Below are 14,508 nucleotides of genomic sequence, written 5' to 3'. Positions count from 1 at the left end.
TTTGTGCACACCCCTCATACAGGCAGTTTTCTATATAAGACCAAAGTTCGTATTTTTTTCGAGTCCCTCTGTTTTTTTTACTGATTTCCACATTTCTCGACCCTAACACAAAGTGCTTTAACGTTGATGTTGTCCTCAATTCGAGCACGTTATACCTATAAGTTGAGTTGCTAGAAATAATCTATCCTTTATCCCTACATTTCTTTTGTGACGTGATAGTAGTGATGTCATCTTCCCAAGAACGTTTTTCTTGTGTCTTAGCCTGTACGAATGAGACGGGAGTTAGTTGCTTCGATACTTGTTACACGGCGGCAAGTTGGGAGTTTGTTGCACCTGCCACTTTTCCAGTGTGGGTCACAGGACTCTCCTCTGCAATACTTTTGATTTTATCCGCTCTTTTTTCTGGCTTAACGCTGGGTTTAATGTCACTAGATGTAATTGGACTTGATATTATAGCCCAAGCTGGAGACCCAGATGAGCGTAAATATGCAAAAGTCATTCTTCCAGTACGTTCGAAAGGCAACTTACTTCTTTGCACATTGCTGCTGGGAAATACTGCAGGTAATAATATAGATTTTCTAGATCATCATGTTCTCTAAAGTGTTTTCTAAGTAAACGCATTCATAGCAATTTTATTAGCTGATTTAACAGATGGACCCATAGGATTAGTTACTTCAACCTTGGCAATCGTTATTTTTGGTGAGATCGCACCCCAGGCTGCATGTTCACGCCATGGTCTTGCTATTGGGGCACACACAATCTGGATTGTTAAATGCTTCATTTTTCTACTTTTTCCATTTGCGTGGCCAATATCAAGGCTGCTTGATAGGATACTGGGGCGTGATTTAGGAAATTTCCATACTCAGGATGAGCTGAAGCACTTGGTTAAAATTCACGTAGAACATCCGGATGCTAGAGAGGATTTTGGTGCCATATCTTCCCATGATGGCAACATGCTCACCGGAGCTCTCGAGTACAAAGAAAAACGTGTATCAGATGTGATGACTACCCTGGATAAAGTTTTTATGGTTAACGTTCATACACGACTGACTTTCACTGTACTCATGAGCATATATAAAAGCGGTTTTACACGTATCCCAGTTTATGAGTTCTCTCGTGATAATATTGTTGGAATTTTGTTTACTAAAGATTTGATCCTGATTGACCCAGATGATGAAATTGAAGTAGCAGCAGTAATCTCCTTTCATGGTAATAGTGAAAGTGGGTACGTACAAACTGTCAGTGACTCCACAACTCTCGATAAAGTATTTCTTGAATTTAAAGCTTCTTATCTGCACATGCTTTTTGCATATGATGCTACCGAATCAGTCGTGGAGGGAATTGAACATTCTGAGGTAATATCTCCAGCGAATATGGAATCCAATCACTCATCCTCGAAAAAGATTACTGGTATAATCACCCTTGAAGATGTTATCGAAGCTGTAATAAAGGATGAAATTATAGATGAAACCGATAACTACATTGATGTGAATGATACCCAATCGAGAGTGAAGTCTCGCGGAAATGCAAGACGTCCAAACCCGACAAATTTTATGAAATTATTTGAACATAAGCATCTGGAAGGTTATGAAAAACGACTGTCCCCGAGTGAGATAAATGCCATTGTTGCCTTTCTTTCTGTGAATGTTCCAGAGTTCAAGAAAATTGCAAAATATGAGCCCGGAATTTTGCGCAAGCTAGTGCAAATGTCATCGTTAGAGGAACAGGATGATGATTCCTGCGATGAATTTGATGCCAATGCTTTAGAAAAAACGAAAGAAGCGAATGAGCTACTTTTTACCCCTGGTATTCATTCCAAAATCGAGTCGGAGTCCCGGCTCATTTACAGCAAAGGAATACCAGCTGATTTTTTCATACTTGTATTACAGGGACGTGTTGTAGTTTATGCTGGCTCCGATGATTTCGAATCAGATATTGGACCTTGGTGCTATCTAGGACAAAAAGCTTTGTCTTTAAAACCGGAATTTGAATATATTCCAGACTTTCGTGCGTACAGAAATGGACCTGTCAGAATTCTACGAATACGCAGGAGTGATTATCTTAGTGCTTTTAATGCGGCAAAAATTAGCGCTCTGGGGATCAGTAATAAAATATAGTTAAGAAATAGTATCAAAAATAAGTGTATCACAACGTGATTCATCATGAAATAATCAGTTTTTTTTATTCTAATATGGGATCTCTATTCTTTATGACAGACCCATTAGTTTCAGGCATTCGATTTTTCTTCCAACTCCCAACTTTCTTTTGCTTCATTCATACATGCTACAAGCACAGGATTCTTGCTTGAGTTTTTGTTTAGCTTACGTACTTACAACTCAAGGCTTGCAAGCTTATACATATTTCTTGTTGTGTATTTACACCCTTGGAATAAAGAACTTCGCACGCTTCCGCGAACGCATGTGTAATTTGCTAACAATATCACTAACCTCACCTAAACGTGTGGGACTTTAATTATTCCTCACATTTTTCGTGCTCCAAACTTAGCACTTCCTCCCTCTTCTTTTTCTCTTTGATAGGCAAAGATTCGACAGTATTGGAGCCGAAATCGTGTTTAAAAGCATTGAGCATAGCTTGTATCTCTATGCCGTTATCAGCCTCAATCAAATTTATGAATTATGATCGTAAACATTTTCTTTACTCGTAACTACAGGTATGGTAGACTCGTGAGAAGCATTAACAGAGAGAACCTTATAAATATATTCCTCTGTGGTCCTATTAATGTGCAGATAGGATGATATTTGTTGGTAAGCTCGTTCTGTATCCCATATTCCAGCAATATCTTCTAATCTTTCAAAAATCTCTACAGAGGTGGGCCTCTTTCTTGGATCCTTGTGTAGCATAACTGTGATAAGTTCTGCAAAATCTTTTGTTGCTTTTCTCGGCAAAGGTAAGTGCATCGACTTACTTTTCACAACTTTTTTAACTACCAATTTACGTGATGGAACTTCTGTCCCACACCAGGGAATTCGCCATTCCATACATTCCCACAAAACAATGGCAAGCGCATATGAATCTACCTTATCTGCTCTGGCATAGACTTCTTCCTCTTCAAATGGTGGTTCAAGCATTTCTGGTGACATCCACAATAAGGAACCGACTGGATAGAATCCTCTCTGTAATCCCAAAAGAGATCGAAGAGGATTTGTCTTTTTTCTCACTGGAACGACTGAAACCGCGTTAGCAGATCCAAAATCTGCTATCTTAGCCCTCACTCTTTCAAGTTTCTTATCCCAGGTTAAAAGTATATTGGCTGATTTTATATCACGATGAGCTAAGTCATGCTGATGTATATAACTCAATGCCTCAGCGATGTCCAACATTAAGATAGGTAAATTGAGAATAGGCATGTTCTCATCTATCATCGAGATAAGTTCCCCCTCCGTTTCTTGGTTCAGTACATTTTTTGCTTTTATATTTGTGCAATGTAAAGCTTCAAAAAGACTGCCACCACCACAGTATTCCATGACCATAAATAAACGATCATAATGATAAACTTTTACAATCCCTCTGTGACTTAGACTTGAGAGTAGCGAATATTCTTCATGAAATGCAAGAAGTTTGCTCTCTTCTTTTCCTTCAGAAAGCTTTACAACCTTTACTGCGTGAACTTTCCCTTTTTCTCCTTGCCAACTACTTTTTCCAAAACCACTCAGTCCAGTAGAAATTGCGAGGTATATAAATGCAGAAGAACCTTCATCAATTTTCTCTCCAAGTATTAAACCAAGCTTTTCTAAAGATTTGCGTATATCTAAAGAATCTTCGGAAAACGTGTAACTTTTGCACTCGTTCCGGATTGATTTTACATTTATTTTTGCCCTGGACGTCCTTGACTTTGCCAGAAAAAGTTCCGGAAAGAAAGACACGGAAAGGCAATTACAGCAAGAGTGCATAAAATTTTCGCTGAAGCTTTTCGCACGGTTTACTAGGTCACAAACGATTGTATGTATACGGGTATTATGAACCTAAGTGACTGCCATCTATCGTGAAGTTTATATTGAATTGAAAGAAATATAAATATTTTGATTTGCCTTATCGTGCGTGATAGGTTTCGTCTCTTCGAAGTGACATTTTTAAATTGCTGTAAGCTTAGGAAACTTGATTTAAGGTGTCAATGACGGTAATCGAGTGAAAGCTTTAGATGTGACCACTGAACGTGTCTTACAAGGTGCTACGACCGTCGCTAACAACAGAAGTGCTGAGAGAGATCTTTCCTCAAGTCTAGGGTTTCGTGGAAAGCAAGAGAAAATTTTTTCGTTTTTTTTCCTCCTTTCCTTGAATTGTAAGAATTAGAAAGAAACACCTCCGTACGCGACTCTTACGTTTTTCCGCGTGCGTGCTTTCTCGGAGTGTAATAGATTTTTCATGGGGGACGCTGCTGGAATGGAGGGTTCATCCCTGGCCAAAATATTTGTTGGTGGACTTGATCGTTCCGTAGATGAGGTGAGGCTCTCCAAAAAAATGTCGCGTTATATCTCTTCGAGCTTTTTCTCACTTATTGCTTTCGCATTAGCGTTAATTCTCAATTCATTCGGCGTGGAAAGTTCTCTATATCAAATGTACTGACGAAATTCTGAATTTGATCAGGGTGTTGTACGTAATTTTTTCAGCCAATTCGGACCGGTACTTGAGGTGAGTATTCTTCGCATAAGTGTCTATTTGATTTCTGAACATTCTTCCTATAATTGTGAAGGTACTGGTGATGAGGGATCCACACAATCACCAATCTAGAGGTTTTGGTTTTGTAAGTTTTCAACGTGAGGACAGTGCGAAGCAAGTTTTACAGAATAGATATCACGATATGTTAGGTAAGCGCGTCGAAGTGAAGTCAGCAGTTCCCCGTGGTCAAGCTCCACCACCACAACGTGGACCTCCACGTTCCTCTCAAGGATACGGTTATGCACGAGGTGGTGGTCCAGGTAGTGGATACGGTTATGGAGGCAACGCTCCAAGTTACGGAGGAGGATCTGCTCCATGGGGCTCGCAAGGCGGCTTCGAAGGTCAAAAGCAACCTGGTTATGGGTACTCTGACAAGTCAGAAGCACCTTCTCACGGGTGGTCAGAGCATACTGCTCCAGAAGGCTATGTTTATTACTACAACTCAAAAACTGGTGTATCGCAGTGGGAACGACCATCTGAAATGCAATAACTGCAGAAGTTGTGACGTTATAGTTTCCGCGCTTCTTTTACTTAGAAATCTGCCAAGATAGTTCATATACAATGAGTGCTCGAGAGTTCTTAGATCATAGAATAACACACGAGGATTTAATTAAACTTATATTTTTAACATAAATTTTGTTAGGATCTTCTCGAACAAAGCGTTGTATCTTTGCAAACAAAAGAGCGACGTCCTCATCTTCCCCATGCCGACTTCTGTTCTAATCCATCCTGATCAAGTGATATTTTACGAACTTTTTCCTTGTTTTTGTCAATCAAATGGGAAAATTAAGTTTGGAGTGAGCATAGTCAAATTTCCTGTCAATAAATGCGAGAGACATTTGCGAAAGAGCTACGAATACTTTCTTTTACGAGGCTTCCGGTATGTAGTTAAATGCTGGCAGTAGTGAGAGGAGTAAAAAATAATTACCCCGTACAAAGTTTGTGAAAACGAGAAAAATTGGCGTTTTACATTTACTTAAAAAAAAGTCTGTTATCATATTCTGATGCGTTCTCCTCCTGATTTGAAAAGTTCTAAGCAAAACACATGAGAAACATTTCTATGCGATTGCATCTTTTATTCACAAGTAACATATTTCTAGCCATTCTGGCTCATTTTCAGATTTCCAAAAGTGGGGTCTTTACTCATTCCATTTCAAATGTGTACCCAGCGGAATTTGTAAAAGTTTCAGGAACGGAATTCCTACAGAACAATAAAACATGGAAACCAGTTGGTTTCAATACCTATCTTCTCATCGAGCAAGCTGCAGAGTTACCGCACGGATCCTTTCATGCGATTTATTCAGATAGCTTTGGAAAAAATGAAATATTGAAACAGTTTGAGCAAGCAATACTTTTGAACTTCACATGTGTGCGAACATGGTTATATAGCATAAATTCAAATTATCCTTTATTTTTAGAAGATGGAGTATACGATGAGAGATTACTTGGCGCTTTAGATTGGATAATAGTCGTAGCACGGGCGCACGGGCTCAAATTAATACTTTCTTTTACAGATTTTTGGCCAGAGAGTGGTGGAATTAGTTCCTTAATTCTACTGAGTAGAAAATTTTTAGAGTTATCTCCTGATCATTCAGAACAGTACGGGAGAAGCTCCTTCTTCACTGATCAGAATTATTTCAGTTTGTACATCAGACATGTAGAGCACATACTTCTGCGAAAAAGTAAAATTACTGGTACTCGATACTGTGATGAAAGCACAGTCATGGCATGGGAACTCATGGTAAGTTTATTTTTGACTACTTTTAAATTTCTTCATCTTTTCATACAGAATGAGCCGAGATGCAGACTTTGTAGCGAGGGCATATTGCAAAAGTGGATATGGAATGCAGCAAAGGCAGTCAAATCACTAGATAAAAGGCACCTACTTACAGTTGGTGAAGAGGGTTTCTATGCATCAACGAAAAATTATGTTAATCCGGCTAAGTGGGCAAGTGATACTGGGCAGAATTTCATATCTGATCATATATTTACAGAAATTGATTACGCATCAAGCCATCTATGGACAGATAACTGGAATCTGTTCTCGGCATGGAGTAGAAAGCATGTGAAAAATGATAGCTTCAACTTTTCAAAGACATGGATAGAAGAGCATTCAAGCGACTCGTTAAACATTTTACAAAAACCTTTTGTCCTAAGCGAATACGGTTCCACAGGTTTTGGAAATAGAAACAACATAATTGGTTCACTTGTGACTACAGAAGATCAACGTCAAACCAAAGTTAGTCGCTTTTACAGCGAAGTTCATACTGCACTTCTGCAGAATAGAAATGGAGCTCTATTCTGGATTTGGCATAACGAAAACTTGAAATATCTCCCCTCATACCAAGATGAATACGGAATTTTTGTATCCGATAATGTTTTCGATAGATTGAGAAATTATTCGCAAGTCTTACGTTCCTAACATCCTTAATCTTACCTCGGTACCATGTACTCTAAAAGTTTAAGCTTTTTACTTTTTTTTATAGTGGTATTCCGGCAAGCCTTTCATGAACGCACAGCCAAGTAAAGCTGATGCAAAACTTGAGCTCAATATAGCCATCTTTGCAGTTTTAATAGCAGCAAGATTACCCGAAAGTGCCATTTCGATCAAGAATAGTGACATCGTGAAACCTATTCCTCCCAAAAGTCCCACAATCCCTAAGTGTTTTAGACTCATACCTTCCGGGAATTTAGCAATTCTTAAATTAATAGCTAGCCACGAAATACCTGCGATACCTATAGGCTTGCCAAGCATTAGGCCAAAAAAAATACCTTGACCAATAGGTGTAGTCATTATTGAACCGAATACAGCACGATCAATTAATACAGCAGTGTTTGCCAGTGCAAAGAGAGGCATCACCAATAATGTGGTCCACGGGCTCCACGCGTGTATCAGATGATCTAAGAGAGTAACACTTTGCCCTTCATGTTCTGGGGGAGCCTTCGAATGTATTGGTGCCAATGAATTGCCTGGTATAGCCAAAGCTGTTATGACGCCAGCAATATCAGCGTTGATTCCACCTTGTAACAAAAAATACCATAATAAAACGAAAAGCGACATGTACACTTTAGTATTTGTAACCTTTCTTTTGCATGCAGAGAACATCACTCCGGATACAGCTATAGCAAGGAAAACATATTCTTTAATTAATGTTTTTGAGAAGAAGATAGCGATGACCAGTATAGCTCCAAGGTCGTCAACTGTAGCCAAAGTCAGTAGAAAAGCAGCTACACCGGTTGGCATCTTATTCTTAAAAAATCCATATATACCCATAGCAAAGGCAATGTCCGTTGCCATAGGTATAGCCCAGCCTGCCATTACTCCATTAGATGAAGCGAGGTTAAAAACCAAATAAAATAGCATCGGAACTAGCATTCCACCAACAGCACCAAAGCACGGTAAAATGGCTTGTTTCAAACTTGATAAACTTCCATGGATAAACTCCCTTTTTATTTCTAGACCAACGGAGAAAAAGAATAGTGCCATAAGTCCTTCATTTACCCAATGATGCAAGGTCATAGATAAATTTAAAGCTTTGGGACCTATATAACTGCTCCAAAAAAGCTCATAGAGTGGGGCTGTTTTTGCTATGTTTGCAAAAATTAGTGCTACCCCAGTGGCAACTAGCAATACGATGGATCCCAATCCGTTGTTTAAATAGTAATGGACATCTTTGTCTAATGAGCTCGCCGATACTCTCATTAATGTATTAAGCCGACGCCTCTGGCTATTCATCTGGTGATTTGATAGGTTAGAGGCTAAATTCACCCTCCTAAAATTTATGCTACTAAGCTTGAGGGGGCGTTCAGCAACTTCACCATTTATTTCACAGCTCTCACCCAAAAGCTTTAACTTGTAGGGATGCGTGGCACGCGCAATGGTAGCACCTGGACATTGAGGTTTTGTATACACTAAGCGTGCCACAAATGGACTTGAAGCGATCATGATTATTTCAGGTTGTTTATACTAGTCTTGCTTTTTCTGAAGAGGTGCTCAAGAAGAAAGTCTCTGAGTCAGAATCTCAGAAACTCACTCAGCTTTTCAAAATTCAAAAGAACCCTAAACTTATTTTAAGCAGAAAGTCATATAAGACCTGATTAGCTGTAAAAACTAACCGCGGCTCCCCACGAGCCGGTAATATCGCAATATTAAAACATCTAAGCTGAATTCGGTATATGCGCCGTTTTGCAATAAGTTGGCATCAGCGATGCAATAAACTTTCCATTTATTCTTGTAGCTTCTCTTCGAATAAAAACTGGACAACTTAATTTTCGAAACTTGCCTCCAGTGATGATTATTGGCAACGAATTAGTTGAAACTCTTTATGATGACATTTTCACTAAGGTGAGGAGCGGATTTGGCGTTTCGGATGAGTTTCTACTCTCAAATTTTGATTTTGAAAATCTTCGAGAAGGAGGAGGAAAGGGAGGAAGTTTGTTGAGTCGTTCGTTGTGTGGAAACTTTTTTGTGAAGGAGCTCTCCAAATCTGACAAACACACCATATTGAGTGGAAGTTTTTGTGAGTTGTATTCGGAGTGTGTACTTTCAAGGGATTCTCTACTATGCCGAATTCTGTGTATATTTACAAGACGCGTGGACGGAAAATTATATATTGCCATGGGTAACTGCATTCCTATATCTGAAAAAAGTTGGGATTTGATTTATGACTTGAAGGGTACCGCAGATGACAAGACTTTAGTACGAAACGGGAAAACTGTAGACGAAGTTCACAAGAGATTTTGGAGGCTGGATTGGATGTTTTTAGAGGCCATTGGTAAAGTAACTAAGAATCGCCTTCGCTACGTTGAGGGTAAAAGAGAGGCTTTTACGAGCTCAATTATTCTCACTACTGAACAGAAAAAAGAAATTATGACTACGATCAAACGAGACTTGCAGTTTTTCGTTGAGCAAGACTTAATGGATTATTCTATGATAGTGGCGATTAAACAAATAGATAAAGTGCATGAGAAAATTTCTTTCGAAAGTACCGCGATTCACGAGGATATGTACAATTCCTTCAAAGTTTGGGATGGTGACAAGTTATATATAGTTTATGTTGGAATTATAGATTTTCTGCAAGGTTGGACAACGGGAAAGAGAGTGGCTCACGTAATAAAATGTATGTTTGCACCAAAACCTATTTCTACAGTGCACCCAGTCGTGTATGCTGAGCAATTTGAGAATTTTTTCGAAAAGAAATTCTGCACAACATAGTATGACACAGGGTTGAGCGAGCAATTCCTGAAATTTCTTGCCGATTTTAAGAGAAGAAAGTTTTGTTTGAGTTCAATATTTGTGGGGTTCACAGTATATTACTTCACCAAATACTAAGTAGCACTATAATGTACTAGAAATATTTTCTTGCCTTCCCGACCCTCAGAAATAACCCTGCTTTCTTCCTTGATAGCCAATTTGACCCAAAAGCATTGTGGTGAATAATCCAACATGCCAAGTGATGAGATATAGCCAGAACTTGTCGTCTAGTGCTGGACCAGTGGGAAAGTGACTCAAGTTCTCGGACACGGATTGGCACAGCATAAAGAATAACGAATTGTTGTTCTCAAAAGCGGGGCAAGGAGATGCAGACGGAATGGTCCAGCCAAATAAAGTTAAAAGATGAACGGGGACTTCTGCTTTCAACCAGTCATCGTCAAAAGTGTTGTTATTTGAAGCTGCGCGAAGTATGCCATACTTGCCTCTCGGAGAGCGTATCGATGTTTTTTTCAAACCTTTCGTAACAAGCACACCTACATGTCGTGAAGTTAATGGTGAGTAGCTATACTATTGGTCTTACACTTAAGAGAACTCGCTTCAGTTTCGAAAAAGTCGATATGCTTATTTACAAAATAGGCGCAAACTTACCAGATCGGCGTGAATTTAAATTAGCTGTTCGTGCTCGAACAGCGACAGTAGCACATGACGCAGAGCTCAACATTCTAGAAAGAAAAATGGTATAATTTGGTCTGATGAACAATGTCTGAGCTTATGGTATCGCAAGTGTGTGTATGAATAGTCGTTTTCACTTTCCTTTTCTTCTTCAAAACAAGTACACCACAATTCATAAAAATACCTATTTTCTCGTATTTTTCGTGTGAACGACCCCCAACACCCAGAATCTTGTGTGAATCTTTGAATCCCTAAATACACATACTTTTTTTTTGGCAGTTCAATTTTTTTTGTGAACTTATTTTCTTCTGTACGAGTAGAGCGCGTAAACTACAGATGCAAAAAGTTTTCTTCGAAAGAGAAAGGGAACGAAAGTAATTTGACCCTTCGGAAGTTGGTAAAAACCTTAACCATTATGCATGATAATATGGTGGTTGAACCTTACGGTTCGCGCACTCTGGATCGTTCCAGGTTCGGGGTAAAAAGGTTCATGGGTGGGGGTTCTTTCCCAGAGTTTTTTGTTTCCCAGCAACCTCATGGAACGGGTTTTCTCTCTAAAAGACTACCTCGAGAAGATACAACACAACCGTTGAAAAGGAAAGAAAGATTTTCTCTGGAACCTGACTCCATCTCCGCAGATCTAGCATTGGAAAATAATGTAAGCTTTGGATTAATTTTGAAAAGAACAGCTTCTTATGTTTTTTTCTAGACAAGACCAGGGCACAAAAGTGTTGAAGCCTCCAAAGAAAGAACAATAAAAGGAATCGAGCTTCGCTTAGGCTCAGGACAGAACTTAGCTGTGAGCAAGAAAGATTTGAGGAACAACGAACCTTCTTATGTCAAATATTCTGCATTCCGTAGTGAAGGAAGTGCCAAAATCATAAGAATGCAAGAAGTATCTATCGATCCTCTTGAGCCATCAAAGTTTAGACATAAAAAAGTAAGAGCTATATTATTTTTGTGCATTTCCTTTATAGTTCTTTTAGGTTCCTAAGAGCTCCGGTACAGCTATTCCCGAGACCGTACATCATAGCCCTGAGCGAGAAAAGAGCAGCAGTGTTCCAGAAGAATGGATCATACCAGCTTCGATTTCGAATTGGAAGGTAGGATGTTTCCCTTTTTTGTATCTGTTTATTTTAGAGCAATTACTGTAGAATCCGAAAGGCTATACCATACCTTTAGACAAACGATTAGCGGCCGATGGAAGAAATTTAAATTCATTACAAATCAATGATAAATTTGCAAATCTTTCTGAGGTATACATTTTTTTTTTGCTTGGACTACTATATTATATAACATTTAATTTAATCAGGCCTTATATTTAGCAGAACATAAAGCTCGACAAGCTGTAGAGATTCGAGCTAATATTCAGAAGGAACTGCTAGTAAAGCAGAAGGAAAAAATGGAGTCGGACCTGAGAAATCTTGCACGAATAGCAAAGAAAGAGAAAGAAAAATAGTACTTTTAGCATGCTCGCTTGTATAATTTGATGGGCAAATTCAGATGAAAGAGCTATTTAAATCTTCATAGTACTCAATCAGCTCTTGTGATAGAGAGGGCTTCAAATCTGCAAAAGAAGAAACAAAATCTTCCATTTCGACTACCACTTCTGTCTCGCTAGACCATTGCTTTCTTCGAATGCGTCTTTTGGAAGCTCTCAGCCATGAATCTGCGCACACTGAGTACAAATCTGCACCTGAATATCTTGATGCATGAGTCTCAGCAAATGAAGAAAAATTTATTCCTGGAGCTAACTTCATACGTCTAGTAAGGGACTCCATTATCTGAATCTTGCCCTCAACTGAAGGATCAATTCCCACGTAAATGAGTTTATCAAATCTCCCTGGACGAAGAAGAGCTGTATCTATTCTGTCTGGACGATTTGTAGCACCCATTATAAATATATTTTGGAAATTTAGAACATCATCTATCTCTAGTATCAATTGACTCACAACTCTGGAAGTACTGTTCAGGTTCTCATTTTCAACTCGCTTTGTAGCCAAAGCATCTATCTCATCAAAAAAAATAATAGAAGGAGCCGATATTTTTGCTTCGTGAAAGATTTGTCGTAAGTGTCGTTCGCTTTCTCCCACATACATATCTATGACTTCAGGTCCTTTTATCATAAAGAATTTCAACTCGCACTCATTCGAAATTGCTCGGGCTAATAGTGTTTTGCCAGTTCCGGGCGGGCCATATAGTATCAAACCTTTGTTCTGATTTTCAAATAGCTTATCATACATAGTCGGCAATTTTACAGTGGTTCGGATTAGTTGCTTTGCGGCATCCAATCCTCCAATATCAGACCACGTGACTAAAGATGGTTCAGAATCTGCTGCAATAAATTCATTCTGACTCAGAGGGATAGTTGTTTTTTCTTTCGAATTACGAACATCATGATAGTTGACCTTTATGATATCTGCAATAGACTCTATCATATCCCACCTTGTGAATGATATTAACTGACAGCTAAGTATATTACAAACTCGCTCTGAGATCCGTTCATTTATGTGATGTTTTGAATCTAGCAATGTATTTTTGTCTATATTTGCTTTCCGTTTCTGAACGTAGGTTTCAGAGAAACTGAAGTTTGCAGGTATAAAATAGCTTGAGGTTCTAAAAGGAGTTGATTTTTGCAAAAAATTTTCAACACGTGCAACGCAATTATCCGAACTTGAACCTTTGAACTCCATGAAAGAAGAACCTTTTCCATCACTGCAGCTCAGCGGAGATAGAAATTTAGGGGCTTCTCTCAGTAGCATCATACAATCGTGCATTTCAGAACTTCTCGTTTTTGAAATTGAAGTTATGTGACTCACGTAAGGTTTGACCTGTGATTTGTTTACCATCTTGAATAGACTGTCATTATAAAGATATTGGTGAAATTCCATAAAAAAGTGGAGCTCCTTTATGCATAACAGATTGCAGTAAGAGTTAAACATTGAATCCTTCAACTTTTGCAAGTGCCTTATGAGATGTTCTTTCGCGACTCCCAAAACAATTTCATGGAAAGAATATGAAATGAATTTTGTACCAAAATGGTGCAGTTCCTTCAAGTTAGGGTATAAGCTGCATACACTAGGTGAATCAAGTTGTATCAACAGATTAAAAATTCTCGTGTACTTTTCACGCCCTTCTTGAGCAACTCTGTCGGACAACGAGATGGGCATGAATCTTTCAGCCTCAGATGTATTCGACACCCTGGTTAAGTATTGAAGCAAAGAAAGTACGTCTTTATTCGCAAGATTATTAGTTTTTGACTCTACTTGCATCAAAAATTGCTTCGTAGGGTGCAAAGTCATTCGATAACCAATCGCCGTTCTCTTAATTTGCTTTTGTGCAACTATCATCATATATTTGTTTTCTGCTTTGTTTTTCAACGATAACGAATCAACACTCAGGAGTAAGTCATTCACACGCGTTTTTTTTCTAGTAGCAACTAGAATAGTTTGAGTTATTATTCCAAGAAACATGGAACTTGCAAAGATATTCTCACAAGCTGTAACTTCAAGCTCATACATATTCTCCACGCCCACGTAGATGTATTGTATTCCCCTCGGTAAGCTGGCATTAACGACTTCAACTTCTTTTGTCTTCTCAGGCGACACATTAGGTGACCATGGACAGTTCAAACAGTTATAAAACTGTAATTCTCCAAGCATGACATATGAGTCTACTTTCCTCATCTTAGCCATCTTTCCGTCATGCGATTCAGCAATGTATTACACATAACTTTTTATTCGACATTAAAGGTCGTATTTATTTTACATTTGTTTCATCTCTGTCCAGGTTGCCGTGTTTTCTTGACCTCCTACCGCAAAAACTGCGACCGTGTGAATTGCAAATTCTCAGGTGTTGTGCGCAATTTTATAATTCACCACGCTTCAAAGTTCAAACAAAATATCTCGAAGTCTTTTTACCTGATGAACATGTTGTTTGTATGA

The 14,508-nt window shown here is 38.7% G+C and overlaps 10 protein-coding genes across 10 annotated transcripts; 6 read left to right on the top strand and 4 right to left on the bottom strand.

The window, feature by feature from the left end:
* Nucleotides 1–224: 224 nt before the first annotated feature.
* Bathy14g01820 lies at nucleotides 225–2,117 on the top strand (the record flags this gene model as incomplete). Its single annotated transcript, XM_007509249.1, has 2 exons — nucleotides 225–561; nucleotides 613–2,117. 2 exons carry the CDS (start codon nucleotides 225–227, stop codon nucleotides 2,115–2,117), a joined length of 1,842 nt encoding a protein of 613 aa, XP_007509311.1.
* A 510-nt stretch (nucleotides 2,118–2,627) lies between these two features.
* On the bottom strand, nucleotides 2,628–3,911 carry Bathy14g01810 (predicted protein; the record flags this gene model as incomplete). Its single annotated transcript, XM_007509021.1, has 1 exon — nucleotides 2,628–3,911. The coding sequence occupies one exon, from the start codon at nucleotides 3,909–3,911 to the stop codon at nucleotides 2,628–2,630; it is 1,284 nt and encodes a 427-aa protein (XP_007509083.1).
* A 472-nt stretch (nucleotides 3,912–4,383) lies between these two features.
* Bathy14g01800 (unknown protein) lies at nucleotides 4,384–4,584 on the top strand (the record flags this gene model as incomplete). Its single annotated transcript, XM_007508982.1, has 1 exon — nucleotides 4,384–4,584. One exon carries the CDS (start codon nucleotides 4,384–4,386, stop codon nucleotides 4,582–4,584), a length of 201 nt encoding a protein of 66 aa, XP_007509044.1.
* Nucleotides 4,585–4,720: 136 nt separating this feature from the next.
* Nucleotides 4,721–5,167, top strand: Bathy14g01790 (RNA recognition motif family protein; the record flags this gene model as incomplete). Its single annotated transcript, XM_007509117.1, has 1 exon — nucleotides 4,721–5,167. One exon carries the CDS (start codon nucleotides 4,721–4,723, stop codon nucleotides 5,165–5,167), a length of 447 nt encoding a protein of 148 aa, XP_007509179.1.
* A 570-nt stretch (nucleotides 5,168–5,737) lies between these two features.
* On the top strand, nucleotides 5,738–7,099 carry Bathy14g01780 (predicted protein; the record flags this gene model as incomplete). The annotated part of the gene is made up of 1 exon (XM_007509136.1): nucleotides 5,738–7,099. The coding sequence occupies one exon, from the start codon at nucleotides 5,738–5,740 to the stop codon at nucleotides 7,097–7,099; it is 1,362 nt and encodes a 453-aa protein (XP_007509198.1).
* An 83-nt stretch (nucleotides 7,100–7,182) lies between these two features.
* Bathy14g01770 (Na+/H+ antiporter NhaA) lies at nucleotides 7,183–8,623 on the bottom strand (the record flags this gene model as incomplete). Its single annotated transcript, XM_007509129.1, has 2 exons — nucleotides 7,183–7,217; nucleotides 7,267–8,623. 2 exons carry the CDS (start codon nucleotides 8,621–8,623, stop codon nucleotides 7,183–7,185), a joined length of 1,392 nt encoding a protein of 463 aa, XP_007509191.1.
* A 345-nt stretch (nucleotides 8,624–8,968) lies between these two features.
* On the top strand, nucleotides 8,969–9,892 carry Bathy14g01760 (phosphatidylinositol-4-phosphate 5-kinase; the record flags this gene model as incomplete). Its single annotated transcript, XM_007509010.1, has 1 exon — nucleotides 8,969–9,892. One exon carries the CDS (start codon nucleotides 8,969–8,971, stop codon nucleotides 9,890–9,892), a length of 924 nt encoding a protein of 307 aa, XP_007509072.1.
* Nucleotides 9,893–10,054: 162 nt separating this feature from the next.
* On the bottom strand, nucleotides 10,055–10,613 carry Bathy14g01750 (sex-linked protein 9; the record flags this gene model as incomplete). The annotated part of the gene is made up of 2 exons (XM_007509277.1): nucleotides 10,055–10,425; nucleotides 10,541–10,613. The coding sequence occupies 2 exons, from the start codon at nucleotides 10,611–10,613 to the stop codon at nucleotides 10,055–10,057; spliced, it is 444 nt and encodes a 147-aa protein (XP_007509339.1).
* Nucleotides 10,614–10,991: 378 nt separating this feature from the next.
* Bathy14g01740 (pre-mRNA-processing protein 45) lies at nucleotides 10,992–11,889 on the top strand (the record flags this gene model as incomplete). The annotated part of the gene is made up of 4 exons (XM_007509027.1): nucleotides 10,992–11,222; nucleotides 11,274–11,504; nucleotides 11,551–11,667; nucleotides 11,719–11,889. 4 exons carry the CDS (start codon nucleotides 10,992–10,994, stop codon nucleotides 11,887–11,889), a joined length of 750 nt encoding a protein of 249 aa, XP_007509089.1.
* Nucleotides 11,890–12,063: 174 nt separating this feature from the next.
* Bathy14g01730 (AAA family ATPase, CDC48 subfamily) lies at nucleotides 12,064–14,259 on the bottom strand (the record flags this gene model as incomplete). The annotated part of the gene is made up of 1 exon (XM_007509087.1): nucleotides 12,064–14,259. The coding sequence occupies one exon, from the start codon at nucleotides 14,257–14,259 to the stop codon at nucleotides 12,064–12,066; it is 2,196 nt and encodes a 731-aa protein (XP_007509149.1).
* Between the last annotated feature and the right edge of the window lie 249 nt (nucleotides 14,260–14,508).

Source organism: Bathycoccus prasinos (assembly GCF_002220235.1).
Source record: "Bathycoccus prasinos genomic : Chromosome_14".
NCBI classification, from domain to species: Eukaryota; Viridiplantae; Chlorophyta; class Mamiellophyceae; order Mamiellales; family Bathycoccaceae; genus Bathycoccus; species Bathycoccus prasinos.
Note: the sequence above shows the minus strand (reverse complement) of the source record. Positions and strands in the feature narration are given on the sequence as shown.